Source organism: Lepidochelys kempii, chromosome 2, assembly GCF_965140265.1.
Source record: "Lepidochelys kempii isolate rLepKem1 chromosome 2, rLepKem1.hap2, whole genome shotgun sequence".
Lineage (NCBI taxonomy): Eukaryota > Metazoa > Chordata > Testudines > Cheloniidae > Lepidochelys > Lepidochelys kempii.
The window spans coordinates 229,450,962-229,472,410 of NC_133257.1; the positions used below are offsets into that span (position 1 = coordinate 229,450,962).

General features: G+C 45.3%; 1 protein-coding gene across 1 annotated transcript in view; it reads right to left on the reverse strand.

Annotated features, from left to right (window-relative positions):
• RSU1 (Ras suppressor protein 1) overlaps nt 1–21,449 on the reverse strand; it is a 186,342-nt gene that overhangs the window by 106,937 nt on the left and 57,956 nt on the right. The window contains exons 4-7 of the mRNA XM_073334125.1: nt 19,953–20,073; nt 11,215–11,333; nt 8,617–8,699; nt 8,242–8,356 (exon numbers count right to left, since the gene is read on the reverse strand). Of these exons, the coding sequence (XP_073190226.1) occupies nt 8,242–8,356; nt 8,617–8,699; nt 11,215–11,333; nt 19,953–20,073 (438 nt within the window). The remainder of the gene's footprint in view (nt 1–8,241; nt 8,357–8,616; nt 8,700–11,214; nt 11,334–19,952; nt 20,074–21,449) is intronic.

The following is a 21,449-nucleotide window of genomic DNA, read 5'->3' on the forward strand; positions in this document are numbered from 1 at the left end:
GAACGCTCTCACTCAGGTCTAGTTGAGCACTGCTCCGATGAATTCTATCCTTTGCATTGGAACTAACAGACTTTTTGTCATTCACCAGTAGGCCCAGGGAGCGGCACACGGCTTGCAGTACCACAACATCCTTTTGGACCTGAGACCTGGAGCTGCCCTTGACCAGTCATCGAGGTACGGGTAGATCTGGATATCCCAGCACCACCAACATCCACTTGGTAAACACCCTCGGTGCTGTCGCCAGGCCAAACAGGAGGATCGTAAATTGGTAGTGGCCAGGTCCCACCGTGAATCGGAGAAAACGTCTGTGCTCTTGGAAGATCACTATGTGGAAGTATGCGTCCTTTAGGTCGAGGAAGGCACACCAGTCTTCTGGATCCAAGGAGGGGATGATAGAGGCCACGGAGACCATGCGGAACTTCAGCTTCTTTAGGTACTTCTTGAGGTCTCACAGGTCTAGAATGGGATATAGACTGCCTTTGGGATTAAAAAGTATCAGGAATAAAACCCCTTGTTCCTGTACTCTAGAGGAACTTCCTCCACCGCTCCCAGCTTGAACCTCCTGCATGAGGAGACTCTTGTAAAAAGTGTCCTTGAAGAGGGGAAGGGAAGTGGGGGATGAGGGGGGGGGCAAGACAAAAACTGGAGGATAAAGCCCTGCACCACTGTGCTCAGGACCCAGCGGTCTGAGGTTATTGTGGTCCATGCAAGGAAGAAAAAGGAAAGGCGGTTGGAAAAAAAACAGGGAAGATGGATCTGGGGAACAGTCTGGCAGGTCGCCTCCGGGTGCGCTCTCAAAACTGTCACTTGGCCCTTACTTATTCCAGGTAGATCCTGACTGAGCAGGGGGTGGTGGAGGATGATTTAGGCAGCACTTGTAGCCCTTGGCCTTCTTGTGAGGTGAGTCCTGCAGAGGCTGACTCCCTGGCCCCTGAGGCTGCTGCGATTTGAACTGCTTACATGCCAGGCCTGGGACATACAGCCCCAGAGTTTTCAGGGTGGTACTTAGCAACTTAGGTATGTGGGGCCCTCTGTGGTGTAGGGCCCCGGGCAATTGCCCTGCTTGCTACCACCTAACGCCGACCCTAGCTTTTATATGTGAAAAACAGCTGTGGTACAGGTGAGCTGTGGAGTTTTTATAGCATATTGGGGCGTGGGAGGGCTCAAAGAAAAAGGTTGAGAATTCCTGATATGAAACACTGTGGCGGTGATGTCCATCAGGACTTGAACCACTTGGGACTGAAAACTCTGACAGGCCAGTCAAACCACCCTGAGCTCCTGACATTTATGTGGAGGGAGCGGTTAACCCCTGACCAGCACCCTTGTGTACTGAACTTGCCCAGGTGGGGTCCCCAGACCAGGTCTGAGGCTTCCGACACCAGAGTTAGTAACAGGGATGGGGGCGCGAAGGAGACTCCTTGCAACACTAATGTGGGGTCCAACCACCACGCCAGTTACGATTGGATGTGGTCTGGTACCCTGACTACCAGGGCCAGATCATGCTTGTTGGAGATGTAGACAGACTCCAACCATGCCTGCAGCGGCCAGAGGTGATGGACCATGTAAATACAGGCAGCCATGTGGCCTAGCAACCTTAGACAAGTGCAGGCGCTGGCCCCTTACATGGGACATTATGTCCGACGTGGCTCGGAAACAAGCCTCCAGAAGGAATGCCCTGGCCCACGAGGAATCAAGGCTCACCCCGATGAACTTTTCCATTGCCCTGGTATGGGGGTAGATTTCCTTTTCATTCACTAACAGGCCCAGGTCAGGACATGTAGAATGCACCAGATTGAGGCTGCTCTGCACTTGATTCCGCGATCTGCCTTTGATGAGCCAATCGTCAAGATAAAGATAGACCTGGACTCCCTGATGCCTCAGGTAAGTGGCTACTGGGGCCATACATTTTGTATATACCCGCGGGGCTGGGGAGAGGCCAAAGGAAAGCGCAGTGAACTGGAAATAGTGCTGGCCCACCATAAAATGAAGGAACCGTCTGTGTCCTTGTAAAATAGAGATATGGAAATAAGCCTCTTTCAAGTCCACGTACCAGTTTCCCGGATGGAAGGAAGGGATGATGGAGGCCAGTGAAACCATGCGAAACTTCAACTTCTTGAGGTACTTCTTGAGTTGTTCAGGTCCAGAATGGGTCTTAGGCCCTCTTTTACTTTTGGAATCAGGAAATAGAGGGAGCAGAAACTTTTCCCCCTCATTTCCTGAGGGACCTCCTCCACCTCCCACAGTTGTAGGAGGTTGTCTACCTCCTGAACGAGGAGTTGCTCGTGAGAAGAGTCCCTGAAGAGGGACAGGGAAGAGAGGTGGGGGGAGGGGAAGAACTGAAGGGTGTGGCCCCGGGACAATCTCTAGCTCCCAGTGGTCCGAGGTGACTCTCGACCAGGCCAAAGGGTAGGGATGGAGACAACTGAGGAAAAGATGGGGCGGATCCAAGGAGGTGACTGGGGTGCCGCTCTTGAGTGTGAGCCCAAAACACCTGCTTCTTGCCCAGTGGTGGTTCACCAAGCCAAGTTGTGCAGGTGAACAGGAGGAGGAAGGGTGGCGGCAACTAAAACTCTTCTCCTCGTAGAGCCCTGCCACAGCTGCCAAGACCTTGGCAGTGGGGGCAGCCAGAATTGCTTCCTTGCTGACCGAGGAGTATGCATCCTCAGGGGAGCAGAGGGTGGTCCAAGTGTCCTTCAGACCGTGTGGCCTCATGTCGGTCTGTTCCAAAAACAGCCCAACTCCACCAAATGGGAGATCTTGTATCGAGAAGTGCATCTCCTGGGATAGGACTGAGGTCTGAAGCCAGGAACTGCGCCTCATGACCACCCTGGCCGCAGAATCAGCCTTATCCCAGGTCATCTGGAGGGAGCACCCAGCCGCTGCAGTACCCTCCTCAACAAGGGTCCTGAACTCTTTGGCCACCTCCTAGGGCATGGAGTCCTTAAACTTGTGGAGCCTGGTGGTTCATGACTCGGAATTGGGAGACTGGCTGTGGAATAAATTTTGCTTCTGAAAAAGGTCCAGTCTCTTGGCCTTCGTATTTTTGAGGGTGGAACTAGCATTCCCTTGCTTGTCCTTTTCGTTGGCTGCTGACACAACCAATGACCTCGGGGGGGGGGGGGGGGGGAGGAGAGATAATTGTTCGAACTCTGTGGCAGGGACAAAAATACACACACACACACTTTTTCCTCAGCCTTCTTGGAAATGGGCGGGATGGAGGATGGGGTTTGCCACATGGCTTTGGCAATGTTCAGGACCCCTTCATGCACCAGGAGTGCAACACGTGCTGGGGTGGATGCAGAGAGCACATTGAACGAAGTGTCTGATTGCTCCACCGTCTCTTCTGCCTCTTGACCTAAGTTAGTCTCCACCCTTTGGAGCAGGGCTTGGTGCTCGTTAAAGTAGTCTGGTGGCCTAGTATGGGAGGGCCCCGCCACTGCCTTCTCTGGAGAGGAGGAGAATGACCCAGGGCATCATCCTCTGCAGGGGAAGGGGGCCTTGAGGTGGGCACCTGTTCTTCCATCTCAGCGCCCGCCAACGCTTCATGCACCAAGCCCGGTGCTGCCGGTGCCAATTGGAACTTGTCCAATGTGGCGACTGACAATTGGTGAGATGGGGGCATCAGCATAACCAGCACACCCCCAGCATTCCGGTAAGGCCATTGCGCTGGCCACTGGCCCTGCTGCCAGGTTGGCATCGTTGAGGTGGATGTAACCTCAGGAGCCCAGTCACGACAGTGCTGTCTCGGCAAGGGGCTGAACTCCCTCTCCGTGCTGAAGAAATCCTCCTCCGGTGACCAGAGCAGGACCGTCCACACCTGAGTCCTGTAGCTTACTGTCGCCGTGGGTGACCAGTGCCTCGAATAGTCAGACCGGTGCTGGGAGCAGGGGGAACAGTGCCGTGTTGGGGAGCATCCCTGAGGTCTCTGTGATGGTGCTCGTTGGAGCAAATATGACCGGTGACGACTATACGGCGACCTGCACCTCTCTCTGGGCGAGACTCGGCACGAGGGCGGAGACCGGGAGTGCGGTACCAGTGATCTGTGGTGGCTGAACCGGTGACCTCAACTGATGCGGAGACCAAGGGCATGGGAAGAAAGGGCTCTGCTTTCGCTCCGTAGACCAGTGGTGCTCACTCGCCTTCTAGGAAGCCCTCACAGCTAGCTTGCCCTCATAGGGAGGTTTTGCCAGGTCCATCACTGCATGCAGTACCAGCTGCAGTGGGAGAGTCCTTTGCTTTCTGGGCACTGGGAGCTGAGATGGTGTTGACTGTGCCATTAGTCTGGGTCCCCTACTGCTCCCCAGAGTCAGTGGAGGATCCCTTAGGGGGTAAGAGGTCCCCTTGGAGACATTCCCCCTTGCAGCTCTGGCGTGGGCAGGCAGCCTGAGCAGGGTTCTTTACCTTATGCCCCTTGGTCCAACTTGCTCAGTGCCGGGTCCCTCTTCTTGGGTACCAGCGAAGGGGATCAGTGCCGGGTAGAACCCAGTGCCGGGCTGCACTGCGCACTGAAGCCGAAGTGCTGGGTGTTGCGTCCGGCTGTGCAAAGAGCGGCCTCCAGGAGGAGGGCCCTCAAATTAATATCATGTTCTTTCTGTGTCCTGAGTCCAAAGGTCTTACAGATGCAACACTTTTCTTTAATGTGGGATTCCCCCAGGCACTTCAGATAGCTACCAAGCGGGTCCGCTAACAGGCATAGGCCCATTACAGTTAGCGCGGAGACCAGGGCATGCCCTGCCTTGGGCAAAGTCCCTGTTGGGACCTGGAAATCCTGGGCGCCCCATCATCTCAGGCATTGGCACCCTGACAGCAGGATTGTCTGGCTATGTAGACTCCCTCCTCAGGCCCTACGCTACCAGCACTCCCAGCTACCTTCGAGACACCACTGACTTCCTGAGGAAACTTCAATCCATCGGTGATCTCCCTGATAACACCATCCTGGCTACTATGGATGTAGAAGCCCTCTACACCAACATTCCACACAAAGATGGACTACAAGCCGTCAAGAACACTATCCCCGATAATGTCACGGCTAACCTGGTGGCTGAACTTTGTGACTTTGTCCTTACCCATAACTATTTCACATTTGGGGACAATGTATACCTTCAGATCAGCGGCACTGCTATGGGTACCCGCATGGCCCCACAGTATGCCAACATTTTTATGGCTGATTTAGAACAACGCTTCCTCAGCTCTCGTCCCCTAAAGCCCCTACTCTACTTGCGCTATATTGATGACATCTTCATCATCTGGACCCATGGAAAAGAAGCCCTTGAGGAATTCCACCATGATTTCAACAATTTCCATCCCACCACCAACCTCAGCCTGGTCCAGTCCACACAAGAGATCCACTTCCTGGACACTACAGTGCTAATAAACAATGGCCACATAAACACCACCCTATACCGTAAACCTACTGACCGCTATTCCTACCTGCATGCCTCCAGCTTTCACCCTGACCACACCACACGATCCATCGTCTACAGCCAAGCTCTGCGATACAACCGCATTTGCTCCAACCCCTCAGACAGAGACAAACACCTACAAGATCTCTGTCAAGCTTTCTTACAACTACAATACCCACCTGCAGAAGTAAAGAAACAGATTGATAGAGCCAGAAGAGTTCCCAGAAGTTACCTACTACAGGACAGGCCTAACAAAGAAAATAACAGAACGCCACTAGCCGTCACCTTCAGCCCCCAACTAAAACCCCTCCAACGCATTATTAAGGATCTACAACCTATCCTAAAGGATGACCCAACACTCTCACAAGTCTTGGGAGACAGGCCAGTCCTTGCCTACAGACAGCCCCGCAACCTGAAGCAAATACTCACCAACAACCACATACCACACAACAGAACCACTAACCCAGGAACTTATCCTTGCAACAAAGCCCGTTGCCAATTGTGCCCACATATCTATTCAGGGGACACCATCACAGGGCCTAATAACATCAGCCACACTATCAGAGGCTCGTTCACCTGCACATCCACCAATGTGATCTATGCCATCATGTGCCAGCAATGCCCCTCTGCCATGTACATTGGTCAAACTGGACAGTCTCTACGTAAAAGAATAAATGGACACAAATCAGATGTCAAGAATTATAACATTCATAAACCAGTCGGAGAACACTTCAATCTCTCTGGTCACGCAATCACAGACATGAAGGTCGCTATCTTAAAACAAAAAAACTTCAAATCCAGACTCCAGCGAGAAACTGCTGAATTGGAATTCATTTGCAAATTGGATACTATTAATTTAGGCTTAAATAGAGACTGGGAGTGGCTAAGTCATTATGCAAGGTAGCCTGTTTCCTCTTGTTTTTTCCTACCCCCCCCCCCCAGATGTTCTGGTTTAACTTGGATTTAAACCTGGAGAATGGTCAGTTTAGATGAGCTATTACCAGCAGGAGAGTGAGTTTGTGTGTGTATGGGGGTGGGGGGGATGTGAGAAAACCTTGATCTATGCAGGAAATAGCCCGACTTGATTATGTAAAGAGTTGTCACTTTGGATGGGCTAGCACCAGCAGGAGAGTGAATTTGTGTGGGGGGGTGGAGGGTGAGAAAACCTGGATTTGTGCTGGAAATGGCCCACCTGTTGATCACTTTAGATAAGCTATTACCAGCAGGACAGTGGGGTGGGAGGAGGTATTGTTTCATGATTTCTGTGTGTATATAAAGTCTGCTGCAGTTTCCACGGTAAACATCTGATGAAGTGAGCTGTAGCTCACGAAAGCTCATGCTCAAATAAATTGGTTAGTCTCTAAGGTGCCACAAGTACTCCTTTTCTTTTTGCGAATACAGACTAACACGGCTGTTCCTCTGAAACCTGACTAATTACAGTACTTAACAGCTACTTACTAACTAAACTGCAATAAAAACCAACTATTTACAGCTGAATCACCAAAGTTCGAAGAGTCAAGTAAATGCTCACCACTTGCAAAGCAAAGGAGAGGTGTGCTCTGACCAACCACCATGAGCAGTAAGAAGGAACTGGGAAGGTACAGGGCCAGCGGCACCCGATATAACTACACGAGTGTGGCACTCAAAGGGGTGCCACAGCCGACCCTCCAGATACCGCTAAGGCAAAAGTCTGAGAACTGTACGTGGGTGCATGCACACCTAGAATGGAGTCTACATGAGCAAGCACTCGAAGACGATGACCAGACGCTTTTCCTATGGCTTTAAGACAAAGCTTACTGACATGTGTAAACTAAGATGTGGATTTAGATTAGAATACCATTTTTTTTAATATATCTATTACACAGATTACACACACACACGTGAAGCGAGAGAATGTGTATACACACGAGAGTGTGTTCGCGCATGCGTGTGTGTCAGCAGCAATTAGTTGGATAGGAGTTGGTAGAGACAAGGACACAAAATTCAGAAGGAGAGCAACCGATAACTGATCCTGCTGCATATTTATACCAAAAGACATATTTAAAGGGTATCATAAAACACACTAACCCAAATGGAGATTTTGTGAAAACGGGCACTGAAGTCAATGCCCAGAACGCAAAATGCACTAGTGCAACGCAAATGTGCCACCCACACCCAGAGTTTTTAGTTTCTAATGAAGACCATTACCTTTTGGTTAAAGAAAATTAAGTTACTAGTGATAATGGCAGAAATCACAAATCCATATTTCATCTGCTGGTTCAATTGTTTAGATGGAAAGTTGTCAGATCAGCAAAAAAATAAAGGTGACATAAAAATGTAGACTTAAAAAAACAAAACAAACCAAAAACAAAACAAAAAAAAAACTTAGTAAGATAAGGCTTTTGTTGACCAAACTTCCATTTCTACAGAAACAGGCTCAAGAAAGCCACTTCTATACGAGCACTGAAAATTCAAAATTTCTGTTTTGCTGACTATAGCAATGATTTCAACGCAACCAGTTCCAGACAATTAAAATACGTCTTTAAAAGAAATTATGAAAGCAGAATGCGGTATGCAAATTTTGCAATCTGACTAATACACAGGTCATATATAATATGGGAACAAGTAATGCAGCCAAATGTGCAACATGACAAACACGAGCCCTTCCTCTCCCAAACACACACACACACCAAGAGAGAAAGTGAGTGTGTGTATCTGGGGGAACAAACAGATAGCAGCAGCAGCGATAGCCTCAGCAAAGACTATTTCTTGGAGATCAACGGATGGTTTAGGTTATCAACAGGAAGCACATTGTGTCAATCATTATTACTCAAAACAACAAAACCATCTACCATCTCACCTAGTTCTGGGGGCAGCACAGTAAGACGGTTTCCCTGGATATGAAGTTCCTTAAGCTGAGTGAGTTCACCAATTTCTTTAGGCAGTGATATCAGGTCATTGTCCCTAAGGCTCAGCTAAAAGAAAATATAAAGTTGTCAGAACAATGTTCAGCTAAAATAAAGCAGCCTAAAAGAGAACACTTACTCTCTGCCCACCCCTTGCCCCCCAACACTCAATTCTTCCAATTTATTTACAAGATAAACAAGAAACAGTAACAGGTGTAGTGGTTATTCCTGAAAAACAAACCCTACTACTTCTCAAATTGCCTAGATTCTACTACTACAAGGGCTGCGAAAGTGAATTGATTTTCCAAGAATTTAGATAAATTACTTACTATCTGCAACTTTGTGAGCTTCCCAATATCTGGCGGCAGGATTTCAAAATCGTTGTCACTTAGATAGAGTGCACGCAGGGTGGCTGCAAATTAAACAGCAATATATAAACAGGGTGGCGTATAGCCCAACCATTTGAGGTCGGATCAATAAGAGAGTCAGGTTTGATTAATAACCCTGACTTGGTGAAAAGCCTTTGACATACTCAGGGCTCACAATAATAACAAGCAGGTCAAACTTAGATTTACTGCCTTATTGTATTGTTGGTGTGTTCAGGAAAACATCTATTTCCAAAAGGACTGACACAATTAACAATTTCTACAATAGACTCTGGCAGGTTCTGGCACATAGTTTCAATGCTCAGCTGTCAGAAGGAGCAATTACTCTTTATTACATCTGATTCCTAGTTATTACTTAATGTACATAAGAAAAGCTGTGTTTCGAATGAATTTACACCTATATTTAACTACATGCAGCTCTGTGGAAAGATCTTAAAACAGGATAGTAGAACAAACAACTGAGTTCAAATCAAATCATTTATATTTTCATAGGTAGTGTCTCTCTCTCTGCAGGAGAGTGAGTTTGTGTGTGTATGGGGGTGGGGGGGGGGATGTGAGAAAACCTGGATTTGTGCTGGAAATGGCCCACCTTAATTATGCACATTGTAGGGACAATGGTCACTTTGGATGAGCTATTACCAGCAGGATAGTGAGTTTGTGTGTGTGGTTTTTGGGAGGGGGGTGAGGGGGTGAGAGAACCTGGATTTGTGCAGGAAATGGCCCAACTTTATTATCATGCACATTGTGTAAAGAGTTGTCACTTTGGACGGACTATCACCAGCAGGAGAGTGAATTTGTGTGTGGGGGGGTGGAGGGTGAGAAAACCTGGATTTGTGCTGGAAATGGCCCAACCTGATGATCACTTTAGATAAGCTATTACCAGCTGGACAATGGGGTGGGAGGAGGTATTTTTTCATATTCTCTGTGTATATATAAAGTCTGCTGCAGTTTCCACGGCATACATCTGATGAAGTGAGCTGTAGCTCACGAAAGCTCATGCTCAAATAAATTGGTTAGTCTCTAAGGTGCCACAAGTACTCCTTTTCTTTTTGCGAATACAGACTAACACGGCTGTTACAGACTAACATGGCTTTTTAACCTATGTTAAAAAGAATATTAAGGTTGCAAAGTCAAACACGCAAAAGTTAAGAACACCAGAGTAAAGATTGCCTGGGTAATCGTAATTGAGCCTCTTTCTGTGCATGCATTAATGATTCAGTCTTTAACTACATGATCACATACTATTTCTTCTACCTCGCCTCATTCAGTGCACACAAAGGATGGAACTCTGGGAATGAATCAGGGTTGCGTAGTGAAAGAAGCTGCTGTCTGTAGGACCCTGGCCTCATTTGTTGCAGAAGTTGGAAGGTGTCTAGTGAACGAGGTAAGGGATTGCAAAAAGAAAAAAGTTGAATGTTGCCCTGGGGAACTAGATTCTATCCGTGCCTCCACTACAGAGTTCCTATCTGTTGCTGGGCAAGTCACATAAACCAGTGTTCACAGTTGGCCACTAATTAATTCTGTGTTCCGCATTTTCTGGGTGCCCTACTACAGATACTTAGGGCCAGATTTGCAAAAGGCCAAGTGTTCACAACTGTAACTGAAGTCGGTGAGAGGGGCACTGTGCTTTGAACATATAAGGTGCTGTAAAAATGCTAGGGACTCTGAAAAAAATCAGGCCTTAGATGTCTCAAGTCAGACACCCAAAAATCAGTAGACACTTGGGACTGTTTTTGCCTTAGTTTCTCAGTGCCTCAGATCCACAGCTATAAAATGGGGATAATACCACGTCCCTATCTCAGAAGAATATTCTAAAGCTAAATTCATTAATGTTTGATTAAGCACTCATAGTATGATCAGAGCACCATAGAAATGCCCTGGAGGAAATCAACAGTACTGTATTCAATGCAGTTTGGGGTGTGCAGTAACTAAGGCCTGGAGCCACACACTGAATGAGAATAAAAAGTAATATTGAATTCACTTAAAAGGCTGGAATCATATAGAAAAGACAGTATGTGATAACATAATTAAATACTATCACAATGGATATGCACAAGAAGGCTCAATTAAAGCTGCAAAAGCAATTGGAATTCTGAGATTTCATAACTTCCGAGTGTTTGACTTTGTAACCTTAACATGCTTTTAACATATATACAAACTATACACACACACACTTCTGGAAACTTGGTTGTGGTTTCTTTCAGATTGTCAACATGCCTCAAGGTGACATTCTTTATTGTGCCATGAGGCTTGTTAGCTTCTATTAAGTTTTAGTTAAGTATGTGGCTCAAGAAAATATTACCCTCAAGAAAGCTAAACATGCCATTACTAACCAAGTCCTTGCATGCCCAATAGTGTCAGGTGACTGTATATCAATGCTATGTATTGCTGAGCTATGTAGAAATATTCAAAAGGACCCAAGGAAGAAAAACATATATCTAAAAAATTCTATTGGAGTTGGGCTCTATCAAATAAATTTCACCAGCAGAAAGCAAAGCACCATTTTAGGAAGATTTATAGATTTTTTAAAAAGTTTCTTACTCAGATAGAAAAAGTTTCCAGACAGGGAATTTTCATTTAAGTTGTTATAAGTCAAGTCAAGAACCTCCAGAGCTGGTAAAGATCCAAATCCTCTAGGCAAGGTATTTAACCTGTTCATGCTGTTGATGGTGGAAAAACAAGATACACAGAACATATATTTATAATCATTTCACTAGTTAACCATAAAAAGAATGAAGGCATTAAGAGCTTTCCAAAAAAGAGGAGGCCACAATAATTTCTAGGTCAACCTTTTTAGGGCATAGTGCCAAAGCCCTCAACTCCCACTGGTTAATGGGATGGGAGCTGAGAGTGCTCAGCACATCATAGGATTGAGGCCCACAGACCATTATTTCCAAAATTCCCATGACTTTTCTTTTCACTGCTATCTCCTACCTTCACCCCTCCCTTAATTTCATCCTATCATTTTCCCTAATAAAGTTAGTTTCTTCTCACAATCAGTTAATTTTTTATTGCATTAAGGTATAATTATTCGGGTCACAAGGGTTGCATATTCATGGAGTTATCTAATTACCAGGTCTAGGCACCGTACCTTAAGCTGTACAGTCCAGCTAGATCAGTAAACTAAAGGCAGAGACCTACAGTTAATCCAAGGAGCACAGCAGATCCAGGACCTATTGATCTAAGATAGCCATAGAGCCACTGAGGAAGGAGGAAGACAGACAGACTTTACCACTCTTCAGTAATAGAGATGCTTTGGGGGTGGTGGGATGGAGTGGATACATTCAACACAATGCAGCAAAGAATGACCATGAACAGTGGGTTGAGAAGGGTTACTTATGGATGAGAATTTCAAACAGAACTGTTATACAATGGGGAAAATGAGTGATATGGCAGGGAAGTCATAAGGGGAGGCGGGGGAGAGACTGAATTTTCAGTCAACAAGATCTTCCAACCAGCTCTCAGTACAGTAGTGGAAAATGACAATGTATTTAATGTCACTGTCTTATTTTCTCTCACACACACACAAAATACATTACATCATCATCAAGGTTGAAAATTCAACCACTCAAAAGCTAGGAAATGCCAGAATTAAAGTAATCTGTGCAATAATCTTTAATTACATGATCACTTGATTACATTCTACTTTTTCCACATGATCACATACTACTTTTTCCACCTGTTCCTCATTCAATGCCCAGAATAGACAGTGCCCAGTTAATAATCAGCGAGTCAATACTTTGTTTTCTCCTCATTGGTCAATGTGCGGCCCCAGGCTTTATTTACTGCACGCTTTTCAAACACTGCTCTGAAGACAGATTTATTCATTTCCTTTCCTACAAAGCTCATCATTATAATACCTGAGTGCTTCACAAACATTAATGAATTTATTTTCATAATTACCTCATTCTACGGAAAGGGAGCTGAGGCACAGAGAATAAGATCAAAGGTGTCTGTTAATTCGGATGCCCAAGTTGAGACAATGAGGATCTAAGTTTTCAAAGTACTTAGCATTATATAGCACTTAATATGTTCAAAGCACAGCTCCCATGGAGTTTAACTATCAGAAATACTGAGCACTCACAGCTGTAATCAGACCCCAGGGTCTTAAGTTTGACACCCAAAAATGAGGAACAGATGCTGAGAAAAGTTTAATGAAGTGACTTGCTAAGCATCACATAGGAACTCTATGGTACAGAAAGGGACAGAATCGAATTTTTCAGAATAGCATTCAACTTCCTTAACCATCAGACTATCCTTTCTCTTCCTGCAACCCCCTACCTCATTCACTATACACCTTCCGACTTCTACAACAACCTCCTTCACTAGAGGACCCTGATTCATTCCCAAAGAAGATCTACCCCGTGCACTGAATGAGGGGAGGTCCTGTGGAAAAAAACAGTATGATCATAAAATTAAAGACTATCCTAATGCATACACATGAAGGTGCTGAATTAAGGTTGCACAGGCAACCTTAAGTCTTGCATTTCCTAATTTTTTTTTTATGCTTGACTTTGCAACCTTAATAAATGTTCTTTATTAAACACACACAAAAAGCAAACTGGAAAAAAAATTCCAGTATGTGGCATCACATTGACATTCACACAGGTCATTAGCTGGGTTAGAACCTTTAGAGCTACCACACAGACCTCTCGCTTTTGATCTAACAGTACCAGCATATTTCTCCCCTGCTCTCAATCCCAGTCTATTTCCTTCTTCTCCCTGGTCCAACTCTTGTCCTCTCTGCATCTGAGTCAGTCTGCTTTCTCCTCCATGCTGCCTGTGCGTTAGCAGTGTGTCACAGAACACAGGAGAGGGAGGTTTCTGGGCTCTCTGTTCTGGAGAATGTGTAGAGATGGCTTGTCCACAGTCTGGTCACATCCAGGAGCTGTAGGGCTGCAGCATATCCAATGTGCATGGAACCTGGTAGCAGCTAAGCTCTATAAAAGTAACTATGGAACATGTAAAAAGTAAGATTTTTCAAAACATTTTTAACTTGGTCAAATGTGGGTGGATTTTCACAGGAAAAGACAAAAGCACATTTGACACACAGGCCATTCCCTGCCTAATTTCAACTTCCAGCATCAGATCACTAGAGCTTTTCAAAAGAAAGGACTGCCAGATTTTAACATTGGCAAAAATGTATTTTTCCTTAAACTTATTCTCAGAAGTGACTAGACTGTTTTGGCCAACACCCACCCTGAAAATGTTATGAAGTATGGCAAAGTTAAACAACTGAAAGCAGGGTCTTATAATAGGAAGTGTCACACAACCTTAAGAATAGACAGTGCTAATTGCCCTGCCTTAAAAAAATATAAAAAAGCATCCGTGCTGGACAGCTAACCAAAAGAACCAGGACAAGGAGGGTCTGGAATAATAATAATTAAAAAAAACGGGGGAGTGGGGGGACTGTTTAATGCAACAGATCAAGGAGAAAACTCCAAAGTATGAGGTTAGGGTTTGAGAGTATTCATGGAGTTCATTACAGAAGGAGCTAAAGCTGCTCTCACATCTAAAATGAAACAAAGCAACCTGGAATAGAGTGGAGATTGGATCACATGGTATCAAATTGGGGCTACTCAAATCCTCAGGGTCAGAGTGAGTTTTTGTAAAAAGGCATGTCTGGAGACCTGACTCAATTATACAAAAAAAACCCTGTATTAAACGATGTAGCTCAAGCTACAGTTATTTGTAGGAGACTTTAAGAATTAGGACTGAAATTTTAGATATTCCATTGAATAATGTGGTGAAATCTTCTGATGAGCAGCAGACCCATCAAAAGCTGCTGTGCAGTGCATGCAAAGTGAGTCCCCCTCCACATAAGTGACACCCAATACACCTGTAAAGTGTACAATGACACACGATATACTAAGACTGAGTAATCCTGTCAAGATCCCTGGAAGAAGTCACAGCTAGACTTGCTTCAAGACCCTCTCCCCCCCACATCACCAGCAATCAAATTCTTCAAACATCAATGGATTTTTTTTTCTCAGAGCGCTCCTGTTAGGTAGGTAAGCATCGTCATCTCATTTTATAGCTAGCTTAAAAGCTGCCAGCAATTGTTGGAGCACATTTTTTTTTTTTTTCCTGGAGATTATTTCAGTTCATGATCAAGGGCCACAGAGAACAAGAGTAGGTGTATCAGCCTGGGAGTTGGTACTTGGAAACACATAGCATTCAACCTACCAGGTACACCAGTCAACATACCAGAGCTGTTTGTATTTCCCTCTCTTTGAAAAGTCTTCTCTTTTGTTGGCATCCAGTTGCACAGCTTTATTAATGTGCACATGGATAAAGAAGCAGCTCTATGCTCAAGTTATTTACATATTTGTTCTGATGCATGTATGAATTGATCAGAGTTCTGTTTTATTCCCTTGAATAAAGCAGTGGGGGGGGGGGAGAGGAGAATACACCATGTTTGTGTAACTTAGAGTAGGCCCCATGTGGAATGCTATTCAAGGACACAGGCAGCTATGAATCCAGGACACATGATTAGCTTGTAGCAGCAGCAAGAGTTTCTTAAAATGTAGTTTACAGTTCTCTTTATTTCAGTATTATAGTTCACTCACTTTATGTCTGTGAGTGCTGCTGTAGCACCAGAATTCCTGTGTGACCATGGGCAAATCACTTAAGTCTCAATTCTACAAAGATTTACATGCTTAATTTTAAATACAAGAACAGACTGACCCACTGGCACTACGTAAGTGCTTAAAGTTACGCTCCAGTAGAACTCTCTCCAGAATCAAGGCCTTGATCTTACTATGCCTCACCTCCCCATCTATGAAATGAGAATACATCCTCTCCCACCCTTTGTCTTGTTTACATCAACTAAGTTTTTTGCAACAGAGACAGTGGTGTACTATAAGTAGGGCTCCATGTCTGTCACGGAGATTGCAGAAGTCATGGATTCTGTGACTTCCACCGCCCGAGCAGCGGCCGGCCCCGGGGACCGCCCGAGCAGCGGCCGGCCCCGGGGACCGCCCGAGCAGCGGCCGGCCCCGGGGACCGCCCGAGCAGCGGCCGGCCCCGGGGACCGCCCGAGCAGCGGCCGGCCCCGGGGACCGCCCGAGCAGCGGCCGGCCCCGGGGACCGCCCGAGCAGCGGCCGGCCCCGGGGACCGCCCGAGCAGCGGCCGGCCCCGGGGACCGCCCGAGCAGCGGCCGGCCCCGGGGACCGCCCGAGCAGCGGCCGGCCCCGGGGACCGCCCGAGCAGCGGCCGGCCCCGGGGACCGCCCGAGCAGCGGCCGGCCCCGGGGACCGCCCGAGCAGCGGCCGGCCCCGGGGACCGCCCGAGCAGCGGCCGGCCCCGGGGACCGCCCGAGCAGCGGCCGGCCCCGGGGACCGCCCGAGCAGCGGCCGGCCCCGGGGACCGCCCGAGCAGCGGCCGGCCCCGGGGACCGCCCGAGCAGCGGCCGGCCCCGGGGACCGCCCGAGCAGCGGCCGGCCCCGGGGACCGCCCGAGCAGCGGCCGGCCCCGGGGACCGCCCGAGCAGCGGCCGGCCCCGGGGACCGCCCGAGCAGCGGCCGGCCCCGGGGACCGCCCGAGCAGCGGCCGGCCCCGGGGACCACCATCCACCCTAAGATTCCATCAGGGGTATTTATGGTATAAGTCATGGACAGGTCACGAGCCGTTATTTTTTGTTTCTTGCCCATGACCTGTCCATGACTTTTACTAAAAATACCCATGATTAAATCGTAGTGTTAACTATAAGTAGTGACACCACATAGTACAGTGGGTCACTGAGCTAAGAGAAGGCCCTCTAGATGTTACTGTAATTCTACTGGTTAGGAGCAGGGAAGGAGTATCCTTCGCTGTAGCTGTGGGAGGTTGCTGTAATACAGGTTTAATGCTCCTGGATTGTTTGGGTAATGGAGCCTCTGTTGCACCATGAACACTGCTATTTCTGTTCTTGATCTAAAAAGTTATAGAAATCACTAGCACATCAAAACACCCGCCCAGTGCTGAGGGAGCATTACAGTTCCTTCACAACCACTAGTGCCTGTTGCTGTGCCCTCCCCACCTCACTAGCACCACTGATGGCAGCCTCTCCCTCAGACAAGTACTGTTGCTCCCTGCCTCTTTCCAGACCCTGGCAACACAAGCCTGAGGGTTCCAGATACCCTCTGTCCTGCAGGAGGGGGGCACACTGGAACACATGCTTTCAGCTGGTGATCTCAGGTGGTGATTATTTTCTTAGACACGCTTTTATCCAGCACAAATCCAGGTACCAGGCTGGATGCCAGCTGCATGCCTGGGCCCTATTGTTCCAAGTTGTATAGGGGGAGGAGAGGTAAACTTACCACTCTAGCCCAGCAGTTACTCATTCTTACCCCTCTTGCCCCCTTTCCTCCCCAAAAAATAGTTTCTTCCTGATCAAGACTTCCTCTGACACCCACATCTTGAATACTGTGTGCAGATGTGGTCACCCCATCTCAAAAAAAAAAAAAAAAAGATATATTGGAATTGGAAAAGGTTCAGAAAAGAGCAACAAAAATGATTAGGGATATGGAACGGCTTCCACAGGAGGAGAGATGAATAATACTGGGACTTTTCAGCTTGGAAAAGAGACGGCTAAGGGGAGATATGATTGAGGTCTATAAAATCATGACTGGTGTAGAGAAAGTAGATAAGGAAGTGTTTACTATTTCTCATAACACAAAAACTAGGGGTCACCAAATGAAATTAATAGGCAGCAGGTTTATAACAAATGAAAGTATTTCTTCACAAAATGCAGTCAACGTGTGCAACTCCTTGCCAGAGGAGGCCAAGATCATAACCGGGTTAAAAAAAGAACTAGATAAATTCATGGAGGATAGATCCATCAATGGCTATTAGCCAGGATAGGCAGGAATGGTGTCCATACCCTCTGTTTGCCAGAAGCTGGGAATAAGCAACAGGGGATGGATCACTTGATGATTACCTGGTTCTGTTCATTCCCTCTGGGGCATCTGGCACTGGCAACTGTCGGAAGACAGGATACTGGGCTAGATAGACCTTTGGTCTGACCCAGTAAGGCCATTCGTATGTATGCTCTCTGCCTCCACTGCCATTCCACATAGATGTTGAAAAGTGGCCAGTGGCTGATATTTTTCATGCAATGAATATAGCCTTGCGCAGCCAAATATTTGTAAACAAACAGCAAGCAGAGGCAGTGGATATACAAAGTTAATTTGCCAATTTTATTGCTCTGTGTGAATGAATATTTTTGACTGTGGGTGTGGCCCATGAGTGACAGTTGACCTGATGTGGCCAGGCTCTGAAGATCACAAAAACCCATCCCTAAGAAAAAGAGAAAATAGCAACACAAGGAGCACTAGGATGTTGTATTCAGATTTTTTTTAAACCACTTGGCGAAGAAAAGCAGGTGGGAAAATATACAGAAGACCTCAGAAGAATGAAAGTTGACCTTGGAAGCTGGAGTACTTTACCCAAAGTGATCTGAGTATTTGCTGGAGAAGTGTAGAGTATGAATTGTTCAGCTGCCCTGTGGGCTGCTACAAAAAAGTTTAGCTATAAAGGAATAAATCACATTCCCAAGGTGGGGTCTTCTTTTGATGTGGTTTATTTTTTTAAAATCTCTCTCAGCAGCAGCCACTAATGGACTGATCCAACTCCTGAGATCAAAACCTTTCCAGTAGCTTTAATGGGAAATGGACCTTGAAGGAATTTACCAGTTTTAAGGGGGACATCAGTTATGTTGTAATACTTAAAATATGTGAGGCACCCAGATGCCATGGCATTGGACTCCCTTAAGTTGTATATTAGAAGTAGAATGTTACACTACGAAGTTAACATAGAAGGCAGCCTTTGGTTTACCATTTGCAAGACTAAGGATATTCCTCAGCAAGAATGCCAATTCACAACACTCGTTCACTCCTACCCCTAAAAACAACACTAATGGAAGAAATTCAGGGAAGTAGTATATTGGTTACAACCAAGCACAATCAACTTGTTACTGGCTTCATCATATGTAGAAAGCATTCAACTATTTCCCCCAGTAATGATGCAGCACTACACCTTGAGGTGTATCCCTCGTCAAAATATGTGCGCGCGCACATAGAATGTTGGAGTGTTACTTTCCCAGGCAAATGTGTTAATTATCCAGTCTCATTGTTAAATCCAAGCCAATGGAGGCTGCCAAGAATCAAAGCATATTCCACTGTGCTAGACAACCAGAGACCAAATAAGAACCAAAAGTTCTTTATCGAGGAGACAATACCAAAAAAATATTTATATCACTGCAGCCAACAACGGAGTTCAATTATCAATCTCTTACGGAGTTATCCAACTCAGAGAATATGCAGCCTGTTAGCTAAAGTCTATTTGGATTTAAGTAACAGCGCGTACATATCCTTTCCCTCTGACTTAAGTTGTTTATAGGTCTGAGTTTGTAATATAAAAATTCATTCATACAGGGAGAAAGCTGTAAATATAAAATTGCACCCACAAAATAGGAAACATACCAAATACAACTACAATACGGTTTCATAAAAAGGTCCATCTCCCTACTGTAGGTTTAGTTTTATCATCATATTTCTTGCAGAAACTCCATTAAAAAAAAGTAGTTGTAATGGTGGTTAAGCAGAAAGGAACCACCAACTGTATTAGATAGAAATATGTTTGAGAACTGTTAAAGGGGGTGACCTCTAAAGGATGCTTCCATTCTATGAACGCTTATCCTTTTAGGCTTTCAACAGAAATCCTTGTTGTATTAAGCCACTCTTAACCGGAACCGCAATTCCTTCATTACTCAATGGATACAAATCCCAGTTTCTAACTACCCAGATGGAAATCCTAAATAAAACTCAAACAATCTTTCAGAAGACAATTAATCTATGCTAAAGCATGAAGCAGATCCTAGATCTTTTATCATATAGTGACCACAGAACTCTCAGATTTAATAAAGATAGCAGGTAAGGGAACAATTTTGCACATGCATGAAATAGTATGTAACAGATTTAAAACTGAATTTAATAAGTGGATCATTATGGATTGCTACTGACAAACTAGACATCAATGTAATGTGAAAGATCATACACAAGTGTCTCTTCCTCAAACTGTTTCAAATTAAATACACACACAACTGGTGTTTTTCTAAGACACTTAATTTTTGGTTCAACTACAATGAAACCGTAATTTCAGAGCTATCCCAAGTGCCATAAAAATTGATCTTATTTACAAAACATGAAAGCTTTAAGTGCAAGATTCAATTACTGTTAACCACTAACAGTTTTTGCATTTTTTTTTTGGTGGTCATTTTTGCTTTACTGCTACGCACCCAAGGTTCAGGTGTTTGAGCTTCTGAAGGCTGCTAATCTGCGTAGGCAGCTCCTCAATCTGGTTGTTGAAAAAGTTAAGCACTTCTAAATTCTTCAGATCTGCAATGTTTGGTGGCACAGCTGTAAGGAAAAAAGTGCATTGCAAAATTAAAGATTCTCAGAGCAACAGCTTACTTGGATTGTAAACCCTTAGGGAAGGAACCATCTTTTTGTTCTGTTTGTCTGCACCTAGCACAAAATGGTCCTAGTCCAGGACTGGGGGATCCTAGGTGCCACCACAATACAAATGAAATAATTTCTACCCCATAAGAAATGCTGATGGCCAGTAGGGCTCTATCTGATGTCCATTTTCAAAGCCATTGCTGGCAGCACTCTGTCCTCTTAAAAAATGCCATTAGCATTTTAAAATACTGAAACACCATTAATAAGGTGGGGGCAAAAACACCATGACAAAATACTTATTCTGCTTACAGAACAGTAAGGAACCATGCCTTCCATTCGGTTTGCACAGCACCAAGCACACAGACAAGGCTCTCAGACATAACCTAAACTTTTGGATGGTTACATTAATATACATCAGAAAAATAGATAGTTCAGCCATCCAGACCTAAATGACAGTTTTATTTAAAGTCTTCTCTAGTAAAACTGAAACAAAAATCCATTCTGAGTGATGGTCCATTTCAGCCTGCTGTTTAAATAATCTAATATCTGAGTAGGCGTCCATTTAACATTCAACTAAAATCACAACAATTTAAGTTCAGCCTTAAATGATGAACTGTTCAGCCAAGACAGTTTCTGATTCACCTCCCATGAGTAAAGCGCTATGATCAATACATACAAAAAAGGTTACATCAGATTAGCAACAGATCAATGCATGGTTATCTAGAAATATGAAAAACCAACCCAGCAGCACGATATGAATAAGCCTTTGCAGATAAAAGGTTAAAAAGATGTACAGATTTAAATCTCTTTTCCAACAAAGAGAAACTTAAGCATGCAGTTAAAGTTTACATTAGAGCTGGAGAAAAAATGACAAATCATTTGCACTGAAGCTTGCAACTGTACCCACACTATTCACCTTGGTGCATAATGTTAACTTTGACAACAGCAGGAAAAGTAGAGGGAAGGTTTAAGTAATTATGAGCTTAAAAGAAAATCATGGCCTCGTGAATTTGATGGAATGAGGCAATACGCCCCTGCCTTAAAAACGAGCCCACAATATTTACACAGTAGAACATTACAGTAGGTCATTTACTAGACTTTAAACACAGTTACCGTGTTCACAACAATGGAATCTCTAACAAATATCCTAATTGCTCTGCATAAATATTACTCACTGCTCATGGCTATGTTCATGGGAGGACACATTTAGCAAACTGAATAAAAGGAATTAAGACAAATCTGAATATTTTTTAAAAAATCTCACGTTGTCATATGTTCTACAATAGCTGTGTGCACACAACTCCTGGGGGAATTCTGCGCCACTGTGCATGTGC